The sequence below is a fragment of the Talpa occidentalis genome, unplaced genomic scaffold (genome assembly GCF_014898055.3).
Source record: "Talpa occidentalis isolate TD23 unplaced genomic scaffold, MPIMG_talOcc4v2.1 talOcc4.703, whole genome shotgun sequence".
Taxonomy (NCBI): Eukaryota; Metazoa; Chordata; class Mammalia; order Eulipotyphla; family Talpidae; genus Talpa; species Talpa occidentalis.
The window spans coordinates 1,680-23,560 of NW_023605088.1; the positions used below are offsets into that span (position 1 = coordinate 1,680).

Below are 21,881 nucleotides of genomic sequence, written 5' to 3' on the forward strand. Positions count from 1 at the left end.
CATGCAAAAGAGTAGCAAATGAATTTAACCAGGTTTGGCAAATAGAACCTCATGACCTATTTCTATCTTTTAGAAATTTGATGTTGTTGGTATAGATATATTTTCAAAAATTCTAGAAACCATTCACAACTTCAATGAAAGAAAACTTAAACATTCCAGAAGCAGCTAAAACATTCTATTTTTTTCCCCCATTAGTAGCTTTTTTGATAGCCATTTTATGAATTGACTTTGCTCTTTCCTTTTCCGGTTTTTAGGCAGTAGTAATGTTGGGGACACACTCCCTACTGGGCAGCTCTCCAATATCCCATGGCGCCGAGCAGGGGTAAAGTATACAAACAATGAAGCCTATTTTGATGTCGTTGAAGAAATAGATGCAATTATAGATAAATCAGGTAATTGTGTACCTGTGATTTTATATTTGAGAGAAAAACAGTTCAGCTGATATGTACTGGATAGAAAATTAAAATCCCTTGGCAGTGTGGTATCAGTGGAAAAACATTTATTTTCTAATGGTTAAAAATCTGGGTGGTTTTTTTTTGTCTTGCCCAGAGGATTACATATAATTTTTATAATCACTAGTTGAAATCTGCCAAACTTTTATAAATAGATCTAATGCTATCTTAATTTAATTATTACCTTGTATACCTCTCCCTGTCACTTATTCATCCTAACAGTTATTGTATATCTGCTATACACCATACTTTTACTACCACTTTATGAGCAGTAATTCTAGTAAAGACCCCAGAAAAAAACAATAGTACTCTATTAGAATCATTACATTTTATTAAAAACATCCAGTCCAACTCTCATATTTTATACGTAAGGAAACTAAGGCTCAGAAGAGTAAGTGATCTGTTCAAGGTCACACATATCTAGTTGGCATGTGATAATCAGTTACTGTGAATTATAATCAATATCTTTTCTTTAGTGAGTGCCCTTTTCATTTATAATTCCATTGTACAAATAATAGCTGTATTGCAGAGTAATGGCTCCTGTTTCTTAAAAAGAATAGGTAGGTCAGTCCATTCCATGGGAAGCTTGCCTCATTTAAAAAATTCTATTAAGTATATTTAACTTTATAGCTAACATTCTTAGAAGACTAACTCTATAAAGATAGGTTTGATTTTCATTAGAAGCTGTCTGAATTGGTGTAATGAATCCTTTGTCCACTGACCTGGCAATAGATGGGCAAAAGCTTCACTATGTCTGACATCCAGGAACCATTACTTCAGAGATATGGATAGCTCTAGTGAAGATGTAGATTCTTTTGATGTTACCATCCTTTCTGTTTCTTTCCTTAGGATCTACAGTCTTTGCAGAAATTCAGGGGGTTATTGATGCTTGCATTAAGTTATCTGGAATGCCTGACCTTTCCCTTTCTTTTATGGTAAGTTTTGTTTTCCTGTTATGTAGCTCCTTGCATGGCTAATGTATATAAACTACTAAGTAAAATGATACTGAGACAAGTTTGTATCTTAGATTGGAAAGGATCACCTGAGAAATTTCCAAGACAGTAGTTTACATAATGAGAATGACTTTCATAGAAAGGCTGAGGACAGGTCTTTGCCTAGTGTGCTAGAAGTGGCTTAAATAGCTGGCTGGCCTCTGCAAATCTGCATTATCATTTTTATTGAATTATTTGCTTTGCTGATGAGAGTATTGATCAGCATGACATACTATGAAGAATAATCAAGAGCACTGAGTCTGGTACTGATCTCTTCCATTAACTTTCTTGACTTTGATTTCATTGAGCCTCAGCCTTTCCTCTACGAAATGGGGTCAGCCTTTCCTCTATGAAATGGAAATGATTGTACTAACATTTTCTACCTCAGAGTTATTGAATTTCAAATAAAATGGTTTTCATAAAATACAAACTTTAAAGCATTGTGAAAATATATAAGGCTGTGTTGATGTGGTCATAATATTAACTATTTTTAAGAATATATTAATTTAATATTGGAGTAGAGTTGCCACATTCATTATAATCTATGAATATGTTTACCTTTTCTTTTCCTGCTAGAACCCAAGGCTTCTAGATGATGTCAGTTTCCACCCCTGTATCCGGTTCAAGCGTTGGGAATCTGAAAGAGTTTTGTCATTTATTCCTCCAGATGGAAATTTCCGACTCATATCATACCGTGTCAGCTCACAAAAGTATGTTGATGCGTCAGCCAGAATCTGCCTTCATATGTCAGTGTTCTGGGAAGACCTCAACTTTCCCTGTTTCATTCTTTAGTTATTTTTAACTTAAGCAGAAGGGTATTTATTGGAAGGTTTTCAGAGATTTAGAATCAATAAAAAGGTAGAGAAGATGACTCTGAAATGAGACAGGAAACAGAACTGATTTGGAAACTCTGTAGATGCTCCTGGAAAGAATACTCAAAGTCATAATTCACTGCTGGGCCTCTGGGAAGCAGACATGTCATGTGCCTTCTTTTCATTCTGGTCTTCCTGGCTCAACAGAAACTGGTAGCAAGTACAACAACAGATTTAGTGAAGATGGGATAATTTGCTATCCCTGTTTTACTCTGACAGTTGGAAAATTGAATTCATCATGGCTCCCTTTAGCCATGCTCATCAGAAGACACAGGAAGAAATGGTGGAAAATATATGTCTAAAGTTATCAGTGCACCTTAAATATGAGAGTACAGAGTAGTGGTAAATGAGACTATAGTAAAATCTATACTTGAGAACAACCCATGATAATAAGGTTTAAATGAATGATTTAGTGCTGTGTAGCTGACTTGTCCCTTTAAGGCAAAAAGTATTTGGGTAACATCAGGACAGGACTTAAAAGGAGAAAAACTGTTTCTTGGCTTTTGCCACACAGAAACGGTTTTATTTAGTTTGTAAAATTTTAAGTGGCCTTTCTGTGAGTATAAATCTTTTAGATTTATATCTAGATTTGTATACTTGTTGCTCAGAAATTATGTAGTTCCTAGCACAGTTTACCAGAACACTGTGCTGTACTCAAATCCCCCTGATGCGGATCTGAACCTGCAGTTCCAGGGATATAGGTAGATGATTTTCTCTTAGCTTCTCACTTGGGTAAAAAAATACTATTCTTTCCCACAATAGATTCATTGAGCTGCCTGAAAAATGATGAAAAAGGCTTGTTTTTTAAATAAGATCATAGAAAGTTAAAGATTATCTAATCCAATCCTAAGGATTTGAAGAACCTCCCCAGAGCGCCCTATTTTGGAGCCAGAGACAGGGTGGAATACCCTTGGCTGAGGTTTTTCAAGCCCACTCTGGAATGGTCTCACCCCATTCATTGTGCGTGTATGTGCTTTTGTGTGTTCTCTTTTTAGTCTAGTGGCAATACCAGTGTATGTGAAACACAGCATCAGCTTTAAGGAAAATAGTTCTTGTGGCAGATTTGATATTACAATTGGACCAAAGCAGAATATGGGAAAAACTGTTGAAGGAATCACAGTGACAGTTCATATGCCAAAAGTTGTGCTGAACATGAACCTGACATCAACACAAGGCAGCTATACGTTTGATCCAGTTACCAAGGTACAGCCACCTCAAATTGAGAATGAACAAGTTTTTCTGCAATCTTTGAGAATCTTTGACTTGGTGGGGAGGCGGGGGGAGGGAAGATGGTAGGGTTTAGTGTCTTGGTTAATAATAAAGTTCCTGTCAAAACCTAGAAGCCATACTGACTGTGGAGGGGATCGTGTACCTGCTTCTGAGTAGATGAACAGAGGCATTCTATTCTCCTTCAGAGTGTGCCTTTAATCACCCATTGATGATCCAGAGACTAATGAGTAAAGAAGATATAAAAACAGAAAAGCATTACATGGATATAAGAACATATTATTATAGCCTATTAATTGTTCAATTTTGTGTAGAAATTGATCATTAAGACCTCTCTTTTAATTTAAAAGCAGTGTTTCAAACTCTTCCACAGGGGATGTTGACTAGGAAAGCTGCTTCTTCACCCTACAAAAACACGCTTCTAAAAACAGGGTTTTCAGAGAAACTGTAAAAGATGGTTTTATCTCAGCTTCCTGCTTGAATAAATAAGATTATTTTCAACAGCAGAACACTTTGGGAGTGTTCTACATCCCTGGCCCTTCACCCTGACATTGTAACAGCTTTACTTTTTCATCTGTTACTGAGTTTTCATACTAAAATTTGAGAAAGGGTTCTATAGCTAAAAGTTTAAAAATACCAATTCAAAGTCAACCTTCTCATTTTACTGGAAAAAAAAAATAGAGAGAAAACAGTGAAGGTGGGCTAGTGGAAAGAACATTTGAAATAAGATCTCCATGGGTTCAAATCCCATTCTTGTCTCTAACTAGCTGTGTAGACCTTGAGTAAGTTTTTTGCCTTCTAAACCTAGTTTCCTCATTTGTAAAAGATAAAATCTACATTACAGGCTTCTGTGATAGAACATAACAGTGCTCAACAAATGTTGGTTCTCTACCAACATTCCCCTTTCAAAATCATGGACCTAATTAGTGGTAAAATTCAGTGAGGATTCCAGTTTGTTTCCAAGACACTGTGCTTCATTTTGTACAAAGTTTCATGGTGTCTTTGAACATTTGCCTTTAATAAATGGCTCAGACTGTTGTTTTTAATATCTTTTGAAGGTCTTGACATGGGATGTGGGGAAAATTACTCCACAAAAGCTTCCAAGTCTTAAAGGACTGGTAAATTTACAAGCTGGAGCACCCAAGCCAGAAGAGAATCCAAGCCTCAACATACAGTTCAAGATTCAGCAGCTTGCTATTTCAGGTCAGGATAAGTTTGATTTGTGTTTAAGGGTAACTGAGTTTGGGAGGTGTTGACTAGATGGGTAACTAAACATTCTCTCTCTAGAAAGAGCCTTTCACTCTGTGTATGAGGCCAGCATCTTGGGTACAATGATTTTGGAAAGCACCTTATCTCACACAGCTTTCCTTCACCCTCACCCTCATTCAGAAACCAAAGGAGGAGTCATTCACTCTCACAGAAAGTAGAATTATCCTTAAAAGCTATTCTTTCCCCACAATGAGAATTCAAACTAAAAATCTTATCTCCACATGCTATGATTTGTGAATAGTAGAAGGGACATTGCTACCAAATGTTAGAAGATACATTGGTTAATGTCAGATTTACTGTGTAGTGCTCAAATGCTAAACAAATACTGTATTTGACGTGACTAGGATAATAATTTATTCCTTTCCTTACCTATTCTTTTTGACACAGGCTTAAAAGTAAACCGCTTGGACATGTATGGGGAGAAATATAAGCCATTTAAAGGAGTCAAGTATGTCACAAAAGCTGGAAAGTTCCAAGTGAGGACATGAGAAGAGGCCAAAATTCTTCAAGATCTGTTTGTTTTCCAACTGTCATTACAGTTTATTACTATTAGGTACCAAGTGGGTGGGAATACATATTCTAGTTAAAGCATTTTTGTCAAGCCACACACCGCTAACAAAGTTGCTTAGTAATCAATGTAGGATCCTAAAGGAGCTTTTAAGCTAAGGAAAATTTTGAATAACTTAGCTTATTTTATATCTTTTCAACTTAGGACGATTTTAGAGGTGATTTCCTCCATAAGGGGGCACCAGCTGGAGGCTGCACATTTTAACAGTAAAGGCAGAAGTCTACAGTGATAACCTGTCTCCTAAAAGAAGTAAACTGGTCTCAGCCAGCAGGAGCTGTCTTAATCTGTAGTGTGATGTATCAGGTGCACCCAAGTGTCACACCTGATCTTAGCCATCCCTAATGGCATATGTCCCAACAGAGGAAATTCCCCCACCCCAAGAAGTTTACAGAAAACTGCCTCTTCAAGTGTTTGCCTTATTCAGCTTTTCACTTGTGCCATTAAGCAAGCACTGTAGCAGAAGCCACTTCCACATGGCCCTGGCAGGGAGCACTGCTGCTCTATGCTCCATTCTCACTGTACTTGGTATTTGGTATTGTATTTTTTATAAATAAGATTTTTATGTAAAGCTCAGATTTTGATTTACAGGGATCTTGCTGGATTAAGTACCATCTCAGTTTTGTGCCACTGGTTCTGCTGTTAGCACAGTAAAAATTATTTGTATCAAAGGGGTGAATGCTTTATTAAGATAATAAAAGGGAACACTACTTCTGCTTTTAGGAAATTATTGCAAGCACAAGCATTTGAGATTTTAAGCAAGTTATAGTAAAAGAGAAGCTTAAGTGAACCATTACCATCTTCATATTTTATAAAGTTTATCCAACACCACTTAAACCATAGTTAGCCTAAAGGCCTCATGCCCTAGTTCAGATAAAGGAGGAAAATGTACCTGCCTCACTATTGTTGACAGTTGGGGGGTTGGAGGGGTAGGATCTTTTATCTTTTTTGTTGTTCTTAAGGACTTAAATTTGCCTGCAGCTCTTGTCAATAGGGGGAATTCCCTTTTCATACTGTATGCTTTCCAAATCTATAGTCAATAGATTCCTTCCTGAAACTTATAATTGTCATTGGAATACTTAAATGTCTCTACTATACTGACAAGGTGTATGGAAGTATATAATATTGGGGCAGAAACAAAATCCTTACTAACTTGTATGAAACTATATTGACCATCATGGTTGGCAAGTTACTCTACAGTTGTATCATTTCACTCAGCTTCATTAGCTTAGAAATCCTTGCTTATTTTGCCTCATTAGACATGAAGAATGGAAAAAGGCTGAAAGTTAGGTTATAAATGTTTGTTCTTAGGTTTCCTTCTTGTTCTTTCTTATGCTATTAGCTTTTTTATCCTTGGGACTGCTTTCTTTTCATTCCGCTAAGATTATCATTCTTTCCTTATCATCTAAGGATAGCCCTTAAAAATTCATCTCATTCTGCTACCAAGGGCCAATGTTTAGTTGTACAGGGGTTCCACTATGCAGCAGCATTCTTACCTTTGCCTGTCTAGGGTATCCAGCCTCCCTTTCATCTACCAGGAAAGAAGTTTTGTAATTTTGGTATTTCTAGAGTCACCATTATCAGTTAGCTTCGCAACTAAAATTAAAATGTTGCCAAATATTTATCCCCTTTGCCTAAGGTTGGTCACCTAGTTCAGCTGCTTTTCATTTTTAATGTCTTACTCATCAGAGTTCATACCTCAAAAGAATAATCAGTATTTTGCTTTTTTCCTGGAGAATCCTCATCTCTACCAGTCATATCTAGACTATCCAATTTTTTTTCTGTTGTCTTCACTTAATATACAAGCAGATTGTATACCAAGAACCTCTCTAGCAATTTCTGCTAAGACTTTTAAGTAGACTGTTTACTTTTTCAATTAAATTATTCCATTTATTGATATGATTGAATCCAAAAGGAACTGAATCCTTTCTCTAGCTCTGGCTATACTGTCAATAAAAAGATGAAGCAATAGTTGATTATTTTAGTTTGACTGCTGGCCACAGATAGTAATCAGTGATCAAAGCTATTCTTCCTACCACCATTATCATTACTCACTATGAAAATTTAGTAGTAGTGGACTATTTTTCAAGCACAGAATTCCAGGTAATCCTAAAATAACCCATTGTTTAAAAATCCTATATAAGGAAACTACCATCTTATTCAAAGGAAATTCATGTGATCCCTTAAGTGGCGCTCTACATAAGAACCCTTAGAGTCATCTGATTTGAGAAAACTATAATGTAGCAGAAAGGCAGTGCCATTGATCATATGGTGAGTAGCAAAAATGAGACCATAGATTTCTTTTTTCAGATATTGCTGAGTTAATTCAGTAGCGTTGGACATTTTCCTGTAACTCAGCAGACTGGAATCTGACTCCCTAGTCAGCATCTTTCCTAAGTTACAACAGTAACAAATGTAATCAGCAACACTATCACCGTTTCAGATCTAGAAAACCAGGCAAAAATAGTGATAACCCAGCTCTACTCCAAGAACCTTCTACTCTTCTAGTTAGTGCTTCCTCATGCAAGAACTGGGCTACGCACCCCCCCAAAGCTAGCTCTGCCTCATTACCCTGTTGTTCTATATTGGGATTTGGAATATGAAAAATAGACCTATGGTATTCCTGCACATGTAACAGTTTCATCCTCTTAGAGGATACACAAACAGCTAGAATCTTCTAAGATTTAGACTTCTTCAACTGGGGAATGAGTCACATCACCTGCTAATTTACTCCTCCTGTTTGTCACTTCTGCTCTTTCTAGTATATAAGCCCCAAAGTTGTAGTTTATTACACAAATCCTTGTTAAGTAAATACACTATAGCTGTTTCTCACTTCGTCCAGACTGATTAAATAAAAATTTTTAGTTTCCAGATCTTGAGGATTAGTTGCATTGCTATTCCAAAATTAAGAAAAAACCTGCTCTAATAACATATCCATTTAAAGCATTATTTATACAAATGCACTTTATTGTTTTAAACAGAACAAATGAAGAGGCAGAAAATATTTGCATATAACAAATACTAGATAATAAATGTAGACTTTTAGTGGTGATGTCTCTAATCATCATTCAGGGATTTTTTTTTTTTTTTGCTTCACTGTGTCTTGAGCACTGATATTAGAGAAAAGCACATTGGCATAAAGTATAAACCAGTGTCAAAGCACTGGAAGAACTTGGAGAGCAAACGTGATTTTTCTTATTTCCTCTAAGTAATCTTTAGTAAAACAAAAGGTGATCTTTGGCATAGATTCATACTTTAAAGGCATTAATATTGCATTTATATCAGGTAAGCAACTATATAAATATGCTGAGGGCCTTAAAAACAATCTTTATCAGTTAATTAAAAGGAAATAGAGGAAGCCTGAGTGTACAGTACCAACTTAAGACAAATTTTACACATTTGAAGTTGGGATCTAACACACATATTGGGGGTGGGAAGGAAGGAAAGACATTCAGGCAAGTGTTCTTACTCCTTTACTCATCCAGTTCTGGCTTTAGGAAAAAATATGGTTTCATGTGCTGGGGAATGCTTAGACAGCAGTGACAAGTGCAAAAAAGGAAAACTTGTCTTCTCTCTCACTTTGCTAATAGGGACTTTATGGTGATAACTAATTCTTATACCAAATTCTCTTAAACATATTTGGGAGGGAGGAGAGGATTGCAAGGGATTGGTTATAGCTGATTGAGGAGGGTAGGAATTACTGAGGACTGTTTCCTAGGGGACTGACTCATCCCCTACAGTACCAGAATTCCAGTATGCAACTGTCCCTCTCCCTTAAGTAGGCATTTCCTGACAGGATTGCCGTTGCATTAAACAAACACTCATGGGGGGCAAGCACCAATTCTTATTTCTGAGTTTCAAAAAGATAAAAAGGATCTTTCAAAATTACAGATGGAAAAACACATCTTTAAAATCTTATTTAGGAGGGCTGGTAGGGGAGAATACAAAAGCCAGGATAAGGAGACATGATTTGGTTAAAAATTAAATGCAGCATTTCAGCTCAGAAGGAACAATAAGAGCTAAGAATGAATGATAAGGCCTCAGCACAGACCTCTACAGGCAGTGACAAAGCATGGAGCGCCTGGGGGTGACCCTGCTGGGAGAATGGGCAAGGCCACACCTGGGCTACTCTGCCCTCCAGTGGCAGAGAGCACCTGGACACAGTGTGTTCATGGGATGGCTACCTTGGCAGGCTGAGGTGAGATATATGGGATACGAAGTTTCCCTCTGGTAAAGAAAGAATCACGTGATTCTGTGACTATTCTCCTAATAGAGTTAAATTTGGTTTTGTAGTATGGAATTAAATTGGGAGAGGACAGGAAGTTAATCCAGGCCCCATATGCTGGGAGTCCCAGAGGCCACCTTCCCCTACAGCAGCAAAGCTCACTCCTGAAAAGGACCCAGGTAGCAGCCAGGGAGGGCAGGCCAGGTCAGCAGCAACATGGAAAGCCCAAAACAAATTTTGGAGGCACAGTGATGTCCTTAATTGACTTGCCTGGGCCCTGGGTCTTGGGAGCCTAGAAGAGAGAATGGGAAGCAGGGAAAAGGAAGCAGAGCAGAAACTGTCCCCTAGGAGCAAGTGCAGAGCGGGGTGTCTGACTAGTGTTCACTCTTGGATTCTGAGCTTATATGAAGTCTCCATAGGCTAGAAACCCAGTCTGCCTGTTGGGACAAAGTGTGCATGAGTATAACTGTGTTTGAGAATACAGGCTTTATACCAAGACACATTTCAAAGTGTCTATGATGAGTATACATGTTTTCTAATGTGAAGAGGCTCCTTTCCTTTCTGTTAGGTCAAGCCAGGATATGGCTTTTGACCCCCCAGCAATTCTGGGAGGCTCCTAGAACTCAGATCATTTTCATTCCATTTAGTGGGATTTGTGTGCCAGCTAGTTTCAACCAGGTGCCTATTGATACCAGGGAGTCTTTCTAACCCAGCGCAGTGTAAATCCAGCATCTGTTCGAATTTTGATTGAAGCTGCTTCTGCTTCACGAACAGTCTCCTTCACAGACTGCATGAGGTTCTGGGCGTTGTGAACCAGCATCTCTGTGGCCTGCAAGGAAAGAGGAATTCTCTGTTACTCGTGGTCCCTGAAGCAACCGTGCCTCCAAAAAAGGCTTGAACCATTTTACCTTTCTTGCACCCGGCATCCTTTGCTCTTATCACATCATTGGTGGCTTAGCTGGATCACCAAAAAGAATCCCAAACTAAACCATCACTGATTGTACACTGTGCCCTTAGATGGCCTCTAGCATATTCTTTCTTTGTCTTCAAACAAGCTCTTGCCTTGGGCTCTTGCTGTTCCTGGAATGCTTTTCCCTAGGGTATCCCATTGCTTACCCCTTATCATAATTACTAACTGATGTACCGTATGTTTTATAAAGATTATATCTAAAGTTTACATTCCACAGGGCAGATAGTTTTCTCAGTTGTGTTCACTATTGCACCCTACTGTTAAGATTGAACCTGGCACATAGGAGGTAATTAATTAGTTAACCAACTGACTAAAAAATAGCCAAATAAACTAATGACCTTGTAAGTCCATGAGAATCTAAATAAGTAAATATTCTAAACATACAAACCAACACACCAGGGATCACACTGGTACTCTGACTTGCAGTCCTATTTTTTCCCCACTCTAACAGCTGTCAATTTCTACCTTTTTTAAACTGGAATATTTATTTTAAAAGATTTATGCATGCAAAAACTAGGGTACAGGCCAGAGGTGTGAAGGATGAGAGGATTCACCAGACAGAGTGGGGAACAGAATAGGGGGACTGACTGAAACACACTGCTGAGGGAAGCAGCAGGCGAGTCAGGAGAGGTCTGCTGTGTCATGTGGGTCACCTTCCTGGCCAGGGATCAAACTTGTGTTGCAGTGGCTGTGGATAGCTTCATAGCTCTGTGTCTTAACCCCAGGGAGGCCTCACTGGAATATTTAATGGAACATAGTATATATTCCAAGGATACACTTTTGTTGGTTAATGGTTAATTAAACGATAAGACCCAAAACTCTGACATATTCTTCTTACTTCCATGTTTTTTCTACCTCCTTTTCTTTGGGCAGAAAGAGTCACATGACAGAAAATAGCCCACACCTAAACCCTGCCTATAATACATGCAAGTTGGGGGTAAAAATCTTAGTTTGGTTTAAGAGAAGCGAGAGTAAGGGGTGAAAGCTATTGGATTAAAACATGGTAGTGAAAGCAGCACTACTTCAGGCACCCAGAAGGGCACTATCCTATCTCCTCTGCAGTGTCCCTCTGCCTCCTGGCCTAGCCATCAGAAATGGTCTCACAAACTATGCAAGTTCCTAGGGTGGTGGGTGGGAGAATCATGGCTTTTTAACCTGCCTAAAACCTAGTACAGTGCTACATACACCCCTCATTTATAATGAGCCCTGTCTGGATAGAGCCACAAAAAAAAATGTGCTACCTACCTAAAAAGAAATTGGTAGTCTAGTTCAGCAGGATCTACTACAGAGGAGATAAGAGGAAACGTGTGCTTAAATGAGTGTTTTCAGAAAGAACTGGGCCATGTTTCCAGGAGGAGAGGAAGGACAAACTCCAAGAAGTGGTTACCAAGGTACAAACAAGAAGCTTCACTTCAGAGAACCTTCCCACTACCCTCTCAATCTTTGTCAAAGTAACCAAAAGGAAAGCACCTGCTTTGAGTGGTCATTTAGCACAAGCTTAACTACCTCATTCCCCTGAAAAGCCTGCACTGTTCATTCTCTCTGATACACCAGAGAATTATGAAGCAAAAATTCCCTGTAGCCAAAAACAAAGAGTGGGTAGGAGTGAACAGGCACTGGATACCTCGAGACAGCAACACCTATTTCAAATGAAGTCCTAACTGCTACTGGTTAAGGCCTTTAACTTCCCTGAGCCTCAATTTCCTATCTGTAAAATGACAAAAGTTACACAAGACCTTTATTCCCCTCTTCCAAATCTCTGATGTGTTTCTCCACAGTTACTCCCCTGAATCTATCTCACATATAGAATACTCAGTTTACAGGTAAAATTTCCTCAAAGTTGAATTAAATTGCTATAAAGTAGCACAGAAGTTGCCTGTTCGAAAGCAAGTAGCAACAGACACATACCTGCTCAGACTCCTCATCGCTGATGTTGGTCCGACCCAGCATGGTGGCCTTTACTGTGGACAGAATTTTGAGCTGGGTGCTAATGGTTGGGATCCGCTCACATACCTACAGAGAAATTTTAATTTAGGATGCTTCAGTTTTTCTTGCCCACAAGTCTCTTGAACACAAGACTTACCCACCTCTGTGTTCCCAATGCTCTGGGAATACAGTATTCTGGCATGCAGAAGGCACTCCCTAACATCAGGATTCCACCCGCTTTTCCTCAGGGCTAGTATAGTCCCTTTGTCCAAGAGTGGAAGCACTAAATTTATTTCATATGCTTAGGAAATAAACATTCCTGAATTGTCTTTCCAAAATACATATGTATTGTCTTTATCTGCTATTTCTTCCCATTAGAAATACATCTTTGATCACCCAGTTTTCTGTCTCCTGCTCTTCTGTCTGTCTCTCTCTCTCTCTCTCTCTCTCGCGCACACACACACACACACACACACACACACACACACACACACACATATCTGAGTACCTGTAAGAGGTTGGTTCTAATCCGCTTATCTGTGCACTGCTTTGCAACTTCCTTGGCCAACCGAGTCACCTCATCTGAGGCCTTGGCGATGTCCTTGGCACACTGAATCAGTGCTCTCTTGGTGCCACTGCCCCCTCTTACCAGCCGAGACATCTCAGCCATCAATAAAGCCATACGCTTGGCTGCTGCAATGATGTCATTGCCCTAGAGAAAAGCAAAGATACAGTGAGAGCTCAGCCCACGCTCTGGACAACTTAGGGGAGGAAGTAGAAGTATAGCAAAGAAGGGAAGGAGCCTGCTGATCTAGTAGCCTTCTAGAAGGATGAGAAGAGGATAAAAGGACTGTTCTTAAGTGATACAGACAGCACAGGAGAGAAGAATGAGACAGGGTACTTGCCCCCAGAGAGAGATCACCTGAAAAAAGGAAGATCAGTCAACATGTGCACGCCAGTCACAGCACTGAACAAGCATTTAAGCATCTCCAGGTTAATCATTCAATAAAGTGGGGACAAGGCCAAGAAGTTAGTTAAATAGGCATTTTCCTTTTTATATGGACAAGGCAGTAGAGCTGGCCTGAGGGGAAAAATACAGAGGAGACTTTCCAGATGCTGAAATCATCATCTTCATCCTAACCCTTGTTACAAATAGGAACCAAGCACTGTACTGCTGAGCTAGAATTTAAAACTCCAAATAACTATTATCAGGCTCGGTGAGAAAAACATTGTCTAACATACACTACTCCCATCCTCCCTCTACCACCTCTTGTTTGTCCTGTCACCCTAAAGGAACATGCTATGTTAATTTTTCACATTTTAAAAAGGCCAAGAATTAATTCTTCTGTCCTTTAAGCTTTTCCTTCAAATAAAGGAATCTCTAGCTAAGAGGATACCAGAGGAGGTATCAGGAAAACAAAAAATCATGAGTCGAGCTGTAAATGAAACTCCCAAGCCAATTAACATCAGTTTACCTGAGATTAGGCATTTTGGTTCATTAAAACCCTCATAATAGTCATAATTTAACATTATGCCTTAAAAAAGGCTCATCTTTGGACTGATAATAACCAAAGATAACTGAAATGTTCAAAACTATTTAAAAGATCGGATCCTACTCATTTTTCCCCTCATGCTTTTTAATTTCTGTACGATGCAGTGAGGCATACGCAGACCATGCCGCTGCAGGGTGCTCTGTGAGAGACCTCCACAGGCACCGTGAAGTGGCTGATGGTTTATGCTGGAAGGCATGTAACATCTCAGGCAATCGTTGGAGACCAGACAGAACACAGGTTTGGGAAGGAGTCATGAGGCAAAAGGTATATTAGACAAGGCCATCTGGGCCCACCTCTTCCAGGACTTTAGGACCTTGGTTAGAAGATGGTATAGTGCCTGGGTTAGTATCACCCAACACTCTTGAAACCCTTCTTGTAACATGCCATCTTCAACAGGGAAACAAGTGATTACCCATCTTCCACTCCTGAAACTAGCCTTGGCTTAGTCCCCAAGGCCAAAGCGCTGTTGTTACCTGTCTTGCAGCCTTGAGTGGTCCCCCCACTCCCTCCCACTGAAACACCTGGACAAGCAGCCAGTGAAGCTTCCTTCCCTGTGGGCTCCCATAAAGGCCAGCAGCATCTGCCACACAGCCAAGTGCAGGGCAGCAAGCAGTTCTTTCCTAGAGACCCTTCTATATAAAGCTGCTTCTCACCCTGATCAACTCTGCCTGAGCCATCAGAGAAGTCAACAGGGGAGCAGGGGGCAAGCAAAGCTCAATGGTCAGGCCAGGTGACCTAATAATGGTCTACAATGTTCCTGACCTGAAAGTCATTGAGAGATGCATCCACAGCTTCCCAAGGGGTTTAAGGTTCCAACAATGGCTACAAGGTTGGCAAGAAAAGGATTCCTTTCAAAAAGTGCCCCCATCCTTTTCTAGTCTCAAACAGAAATGCAATTCAATTAATCTGGCATTAGCAGACCTATCAAACTTGTGAAGCCAGTCCTAACAACAAGGTGCAGACAGATGCCCGCCCTGCTCAGACTCACAGGACCCGCACAGATCATGAGTGATGCAACGTGTCAAGGCTGCACATGGCCGGATGCATTTGGAGCAGCCCCAATCAAGGGTGCTAATCAGTACCTTACTAGACCATTTGGTGGCTTCCCGATGCAATGACTGAGCCGCGGCCAGAATGGGCTGGTTGACCGGCTGATTGGATGGCATTAACAGCAGCTCAGGTTCGTAATCGTCTTCCATGTCAGGGGGGACAGGGAACCCAACACCATCGGCCGCATCTGCCTCTGCCACAACACCTATACCCACCTCAGCGGCTGGAATACCCGGCTTTGTCGATGGCGGGAAGGATGAGAAACAGGGATAGTGTTAGTAAGAGCAGTAGGAATTGCGAAACTGAGCGTCAGCTGTTTTAGTAACCAAAGCTTGTCTAGAATAGGAAAGAAAATGACATATTCTCCAGGAGCCAGATGAACCAAACTCCGCAAAAGGGTTTCTCAGCCTCCAGCCCAAGTCACCCCATTCACAGTAAGTGAAGAAAAGAGGCTTCCCATTAAAAAAGATTTTCTGGAGAAACATTTATACCAAGAAAGCAAGTGACATTCATTTTTTTTTTTTTTATACACTTACTACCAAAGTTAAGCTTGCCAAGAGTAATTTTTATGACAACATTTTTCAGGAGCCAAACAACCAAATAATAGTAGCTGGTTACCTTTAAAAGGAGTCCACTGGGGAAAAGCTAATGCAACCAACAGAGTTTGTTTTGAATATAACAAAGTGAACACCCTGCTGGTTCATATGGACACTATTCTACATCTTCCTGGAGACAGGAAGTGACTTAGATCAGTTCTGTAGATGCACATTATCATTTCCTTTGGGAGTTGAAAGACCCAGAATTTAATACACGGAGGTAACAGATATCAAACACAATTGTGGGTGAAGAGGATTTATCAAGTACTCCCCAATAACCCATTTCCAAAAGACACCTAAACCTGTTTACCTTTTAGGAAAAAATAATACCAGCTCTCTCTAGCCCATCAAGGTCTGCAAAAACAATACTTCTACAACCTGATATTACATCCATTGCTAATACAGGCTCAAGAAGCTGTCATTGTGTACACTCTAGTTTCTTCCATTGCAAAATAAAATTCTCACTTACCCCAAACTTAAATAATTCACAGATAACACATGAACTTGGCAACTGACTGAGCTGAGCTCAAAGATACCCAAAATAAGTGCCCATGAGAGAACAGGTTCACTAGGGGGAGAGAATTTAATACCTGGGATAGAGATTCTAAAAGGCCAGGACAAGAGCCAGTGAGGGGTGGGAGGTAGGGGTTAGCTGCTGAAAACAACCAAACAAAGCAAATAAAAGTTACCTCAATGAAACCAAACTACTTATATAAGGCAAGTGAACACAAGTTCTTTACATCAAATATATCACTAACCAAGAAGCAGCAGGAATTTGTGTGGAATTTCATTTGAGATTGCCATCATTCCTTAAGAGTTTATCCTGCACAGGAAGCCAGTCTCCAAACAGAAGTTGGAGGATTCAGGGCCAATAAGGGATACAGATACCATCCAAATCCTTTCACCTAAACTCTGTTTCAACCAGGACTCATCCGATTAGAGGAAAGGCCAGCTCACTGGTGTTGGGATTCAGACCCCCAAACTGTTCAAAGACAAACTGACTGAGAGATACACAAACACATACCACCGCCGCCACCTCCCAACCCCCACATACACATGGTTCAAGTAGCTCCTGACTTCAGTGTCCTGTGATGCTCCCAACTTCCAGAGACAACCAAACCTAAACATTCTGGCCACAAATGGCAGGGTGGAGTAAATAAATAGGCCAATGCTGTCAGCCTCTTAAGTTTTATCTTTATAATTCATATATGCTTTCTATTCTGCATAATGGAGCCACATTTATCATAATGAAATTTAAATTACCTTTAAATTTAACCTTCATTCTCATTCCTACTCCACTCCCCATGGGACTCTGCTAATGGTCCTAGGGATGTGCATGCCCCCATTGGAAAGATATGATTACAAGTAATTCCACAGTCAAATCCAACATCATTCCTTTTTAGAACCTGGGCTTACAGTAAATGGCTCAAAAAAAAAACAAAAAAACACAGTTAAAAAACCAAGGTCAATTTCCCAGTCACTACAAGAGACTGAGACCTCTGAATCTGTGAAAAGAACAAAGGCAAATAGTGGGAATAAAGATTAAAGGTCATATTTGAAAGTTTAGAACTGAGCTGGAACTACATTTCATTGCAAAGTTAGTATTAACATTTAACTCTTATCTAAAAAAAAGCTACCATTCACTTTGCATCATTTAGGGGAAAACAGGCCAAAGTCATTCACAGGGCATGACTGCTACAGCATCCAAATTTTCACCAACCACATTAATTTTAAAGTTTGAGACTTGTTGAGTTGGAGTTATACTGGAGTTATCTTGAGTTGAGGGATAGGATGATTCTCAGAAAAGGACAAAGCACACAGCTTCTATGAAAAAAACAGGAAGATGCAAACATTTCATCTAGCTGTAGCAGAGCCCACAGAAGACAGTTTCAAGTTTAGAGTGCTGATAATTAGCAAGAGAGCATCAAAAAACGGTCAGCAATCCCAAGAGAAAAGCAACTTCTAAGACTCCAAATGTCCAGAGTCAGGGAGGCTAATGGACAGAGGAAAGGAACCCTCCTCCCCAACCACAGGCATCCTAGCGCTCACTTTCGCTGCCAGCAGGAGAAACCATCAAGCACCAGAAACTTCTCGTTAAACTAACAAGAAGGAAGGGGATCATGCTATTGGCAACAATAGAATCAAAGCAATGAGGAGATCCCTTCTTTCTTAGCTAGGTGCATGGTTCATCCTTTCTCAGCAAGAAAAGCTTCATTACTTACCTTGCTGGACCATTTGCGAGCTTCATCATGGAGCTGCCTGGCAGCCATCATCATTGGCTGGTTAATCACCTCCCCAGCTTTCTGCTCAGGGAATTCTTCATCCTTCTCTTCTGGTGGTGGAGGCCTGGGTGGAGGGACCTCACCCTCAGGCAGAGGTGGTTTGGGAGGAGCAAGCTCATCCGTCAACTAGGAATGAATATCAGGTTTTAAGTAAAGCTCTAGGAAAAACTTCCCCTTGGAATTCATTCCTTTCCTCTAAAAAACTTCCCCAGAAAGCCACCCACATTCACTCCATGTAAGACCACCCACGCTGAGCACAAGGACCAACTACTTTAATCTCAACAGAAGCATATTTTCTTCCTCTTTCTCTAAGAGCTAGCAGCTACTGTTTTGGTCATATCCCAGGAAGTCATGCATAGCACAACCAAATCAAAGATTCTCAAAGAAGATTCCCACAGACCCAAGTTCTGCTCCTGATTCTGATGAGACGGTAACTGTCTAGGCAAGTAACTTCTCCCCTGGGCCTCAGGTTCCTCATCTGACCATGAGAGGTAGCTAGACCAAATGATTTTGATCTTGATTCTACTTTTTAAATCTCTGCTCCAGCCACTCCCCATTACAGCAAGTCAACACCTACCCAGTCCACTCCATGCAAAAGCAGTTAGTTAGGATTATGCTACATTCATGAGTGAAAATCAAGTTGTAATTATGACTAAGCTTCAAGTAAAAGCCTACCTCTCTCTTTCTACAGTCCCAGCAACGCGCTACTCAGTTCTCACCATCTCTCTGAATTTACTTACACGGAGCTGATCAATGTCTGGTGGAGGAGGCGGGAAGTCAGGTTCCTGAGGTTGGAAGGCTTCTCTGACCTTAGCCACAGCTCCGAGGATCCGATATCCAGAGTCCAGGAAGCTCTTCTGCAGGCCTAAAGACAAGACACCCTCACTTTCAGTTGGGCAGCTTACTGCCCTGGAGCACTCTCTGTCCAGCAGAAGAACTGGTTCCATTAACAAAAGCTGGATGTGAAGCTGCCAGTAAGCCTCACAGGTAGTGATTAAAGGGGAGAGAAGGTAAAGACAGGGCAGATACCCTGAGGCTACAAACCAGCTGTTTCCTGTGGTGCTCAGGGTGGCTCCTTGCCTATACAATAACAAGTACTCAGGACATTCCCTGAGTGTGAACACTTGGATACAGATAGGTCTTCATCACCTCTCCTATGATGAAGCAGTCAACAGATAAGCCTGCCCAAAAGGACAGATGTTAGTTTCAGATCAAGCATACATTCCCTGAATGCTTCTCACCTTTCTCCCTACTCTGCTCTACTTGGCATTCAACATATTAACCCTTACGTTTAAATGCTGCTACTGTTTCTAGCCACCTAGAATACAGGAATCTCCTCAAATTATTAGAAACTCCAATTAGGAAACCGAGAATATTCTTAGTGCTGATAGATGCTAACAAGATTCTGCCTGGGTCGTGGATGCATCTCCTTCTTCCACTCAATATATTGAGTGGATTCTACTCATAAAATAAGACAAGAAACATTGGATGCTCAGAATAGGAAGGAATACAGATGTTTCCAAGCAAATGAGTGGTAACATCTTTAATAGTACTGAAAACTAGATCATTATTCGGCTAATAAAAGTCCAGATTCTTTGGTATAGGACCAGGATAACCACCTAGGAGGCCCACTGGTCAATTTAAACACCTCTAGATTTGACAGAAACAGAGACCATCTCATAAAGAAAATCACTTTTAAAAAGCAGAATAGGAGTTCTGCCAGTTACAGAAGTTAAATAGTTGGTAAACTAGTTACTGTGTATCTTTTGAGAAATTTCTAAAATAATGACAAAAAAGGATGAAGAGCTGTTTAGACAACATAAAGAAAGCAGAGAGATAAACTAATAGTAATCAACTGAAAAAGAAGAAAAAAGGAAAGCAAGCAAGCAAACAGAGAAGCTAGGCAGAGAAACTTAAATCTGGCTATATTGCAGAAAATATTCTACCCGATTTTCGGGTGATGGTGAAAGATTAATCTTTCATTCTTAAACTTGAAGCAGCTGTGGTTTTTGCTTCTAAATTTTGTATGTGGTGATTTTGGGATACATATTCTCTCCCTATCCTCTTAGTTTCCTGAGTTAACCTCTCAACTAAGGTGAGCCACACCATGCACTGCTTACCAGGGTCGGAAATGTTTCCAGCCACAGCCTTTGCATCCATCACCATTGGAGAAATGGTTTTGCTCAATTCATCAGAAGCAGCTTTCACAGCCTCACGGAACTTGGGATCCTCAGAGTTCTCCACCTCCCTCTTAGCCACCAGCAAGATTCGGTTGGCCCGACGAGCAATGCTGGTTGCCCCAGCCACCAGCATCTGAGGCTGAATGTTGGCCATGGCTACTTTACACTTGTCCAGGTCTTTTTTAATTGCTTCTTCAGAAGCATCCAACAGAGATTTGGTATCAATGGCTTCGTCCACCAGCCCTGTGGGGAGAACAAAAATGGAATTTAATTTCTATTTTAGAGGGAGAGAGACTCCAAACTCTTGTTCGCTCAAGTTCTTCATGTGAAAGTACAACACCCAGAATTCGCTTTAGTTCAAAGCCCTTCTTATGCAAACAAAAGCTTTTAGGTCAATACTATAGTAAAAAAATATGAGGATATAACCCAGGAGGCCAGATACACTCACAGCATTTATCCCAACTGTGGTCACTGGCCTTCTTGTATCTATAACAGACAACCAGAAATGCGACATCGGGAGGAAACAAGGATTATGTCTGAAACCTTCACTGCATCATTATCTGTTAATAACATTTTCTCCCCTCCCATCTCACTCCCCAACCATCTGTTGCTTTTTGGCTACTTGTAATGTCCAAGATGAGCCACACAGAGGATTCCAATAACCCTAAAGGCCTGTTTCTTGTTTCTGTTACCTCTCTTCAGACACTTTCGTAACTCCACTTTCATCTCCGGCTGCTATGGACCCCTGTCACTGCAGGTTCTGCAGGGAAGTCAAAGAGCTCACATTCCTTATTTCTTCCCTCTAATCCTAGCCCTCCCTTCACAGAGAAAGAATAAGATTCAGAGGTGCTACTTCAATTGCACAGACAGAGGTTTGTTGGTGGTTGGTTTCTCCTTTTTTAGGGAAAAAAAAAACAAAAAACTACGTAGTTGATATGTTGGAGGAAACGCTGAGACAAGCTGGATTAAATGGTAGCTATTGTAGTTCCTTGAAATGTGAGCCCACTGAAAATGACAGGAACACTTACTGTATCCACAAACACCGCCTCCCAGCCTCTGAAACCAAACTCTGGGCTCAAACTGAGCAAAGACACTATTCAAAGAGAAGACAGGAGCTGTAACAATAAACATCACACTGGGAGGGCAGCACTGAAATAAAAGAGACTCACAGAGTCTCTCTTCAGACAAAGTTGCAAGGCTTGAATGAGAAGCCACCGCTGCTCAGCAGCCTTAATCAGGGCCACATACACTGCCGAGCACATGACGGTCCCATTATCCAGTTATAGCTGAGTAATATAACCAGTCCTACTCGAGTTTCTCCGAACTCATTCCTCATGGATTAGACAATAAGAACTTTGCACACAACTCTACCTGTCATTTTTTCAACATTGTCGATCCACTGATTCTTCATTGTCTCAAAATGTTCATAAGCAGCTTGATTTCCAGGATTCCTAAGTAAGATGCGGGCAGCTGAGACGACCTGGCAATGATAAAACCACCTTTAAACTCTGGAGCACCCTCCCACGCAAAGACAAATCTTCAACGAAGCTTCCTCCTCTTCACCTACAGATGGCACTGTAAAGCCAAAAATGGGCAAGTTTCTTTTCAGACCACATTAGTTTGGGTCTTAAAAACAGTTGCTCCAATGAGCCCTAGCAAAAGGCTTTTTGGTCACAGTCTGATTTTAAGAAGGTAAAAAAGTAACAAAGGAAGTGAATGTTT

The 21,881-nt window shown here is 40.5% G+C and overlaps 2 protein-coding genes across 2 annotated transcripts; one reads left to right on the forward strand and one right to left on the reverse strand.

Annotated features, from left to right (window-relative positions):
- Window positions 1–226: 226 nt before the first annotated feature.
- Window positions 227–6,301, forward strand: LOC119233280 (AP-3 complex subunit mu-1-like; the record flags this gene model as incomplete). The annotated part of the gene is made up of 6 exons (XM_037495529.2): window positions 227–392; window positions 1,302–1,387; window positions 2,021–2,154; window positions 3,312–3,519; window positions 4,602–4,746; window positions 5,200–6,301. Coding segments are annotated over 6 exons (840 nt in total), but the record flags the coding sequence as incomplete, so codon positions are not given.
- A 3,215-nt stretch (window positions 6,302–9,516) lies between these two features.
- On the reverse strand, window positions 9,517–21,658 carry LOC119233279 (vinculin-like; the record flags this gene model as incomplete). The annotated part of the gene is made up of 7 exons (XM_037495528.1): window positions 9,517–10,431; window positions 12,481–12,585; window positions 13,007–13,210; window positions 17,920–18,105; window positions 18,720–18,844; window positions 20,100–20,402; window positions 21,531–21,658. Coding segments are annotated over 7 exons (1,198 nt in total), but the record flags the coding sequence as incomplete, so codon positions are not given.
- Window positions 21,659–21,881: the final 223 nt, after the last annotated feature.